Genomic DNA, 536 nt, shown 5'->3' with positions numbered 1-536 from the left:
GCAGCGGGAGCGGGAAGGGGGGGGGTCCTGCTATGGGGGGGGATATCCCTGGCACCCTTTGAGGGATCCCCACGGGATTGTTGTCACCCCTGGGGGGGGGTCCTGCCACCCCGGGGGGGGGTTGTCCCTCCGGCAGATGCAGCGGCTGAAGCGGTCCCTGTCCCTCCGGACGCTGCTGCGGAGCAAAAGCGTGGAAAGCCTCTTCCCGCGGCCGGGAGGGGGGGTGCAGGGCCCCGGGACCCCCCCGTCCCCCCCCCGGACACACGGCTTCCAGCAGTACGTCTTTAAGAAGCATTGCCCCTGCGAGCTGTGCCGGCAGCTCATCGCAGGTGGGTGCTGGGGGGGGGGATGATGCTGATGATGTACCGGGGGGGGGGGAGGCCCCCGCCCCTGGGCGTGCCCCCCCCCCAAAAAAAAAAAATCTCTGCCTGCAGGCAATTCGCGGCAGGGCCTGCGGTGCAAAGCGTGCAAGGCCGGCGTGCACCTCTGGTGCTCCGAGGGGATCTCGCACCAGCAGTGCCCCGGTAAGACGGTAC

The 536-nt window shown here is 69.4% G+C and overlaps 1 protein-coding gene across 1 annotated transcript in view; it reads left to right on the top strand.

Moving 5' to 3' along the window:
• Positions 1-136: 136 nt before the first annotated feature.
• The window catches only part of STAC2 (SH3 and cysteine rich domain 2), a 1,677-nt gene continuing 1,277 nt past the window's right edge, over positions 137-536 (top strand). The window contains exons 1-2 of the mRNA XM_010585697.1: positions 137-329; positions 435-532. Coding sequence (XP_010583999.1) covers positions 137-329; positions 435-532 — 291 coding nt within the window. The remainder of the gene's footprint in view (positions 330-434; positions 533-536) is intronic.

This window comes from Haliaeetus leucocephalus, unplaced genomic scaffold (assembly GCF_000737465.1).
Source record: "Haliaeetus leucocephalus isolate CR32 unplaced genomic scaffold, Haliaeetus_leucocephalus-4.0 Scaffold110, whole genome shotgun sequence".
NCBI classification, from domain to species: domain Eukaryota; kingdom Metazoa; phylum Chordata; class Aves; order Accipitriformes; family Accipitridae; genus Haliaeetus; species Haliaeetus leucocephalus.
The sequence above is the reverse complement of the archived record's forward strand: the minus strand, read 5'-3'. Positions and strand labels throughout refer to the sequence as shown.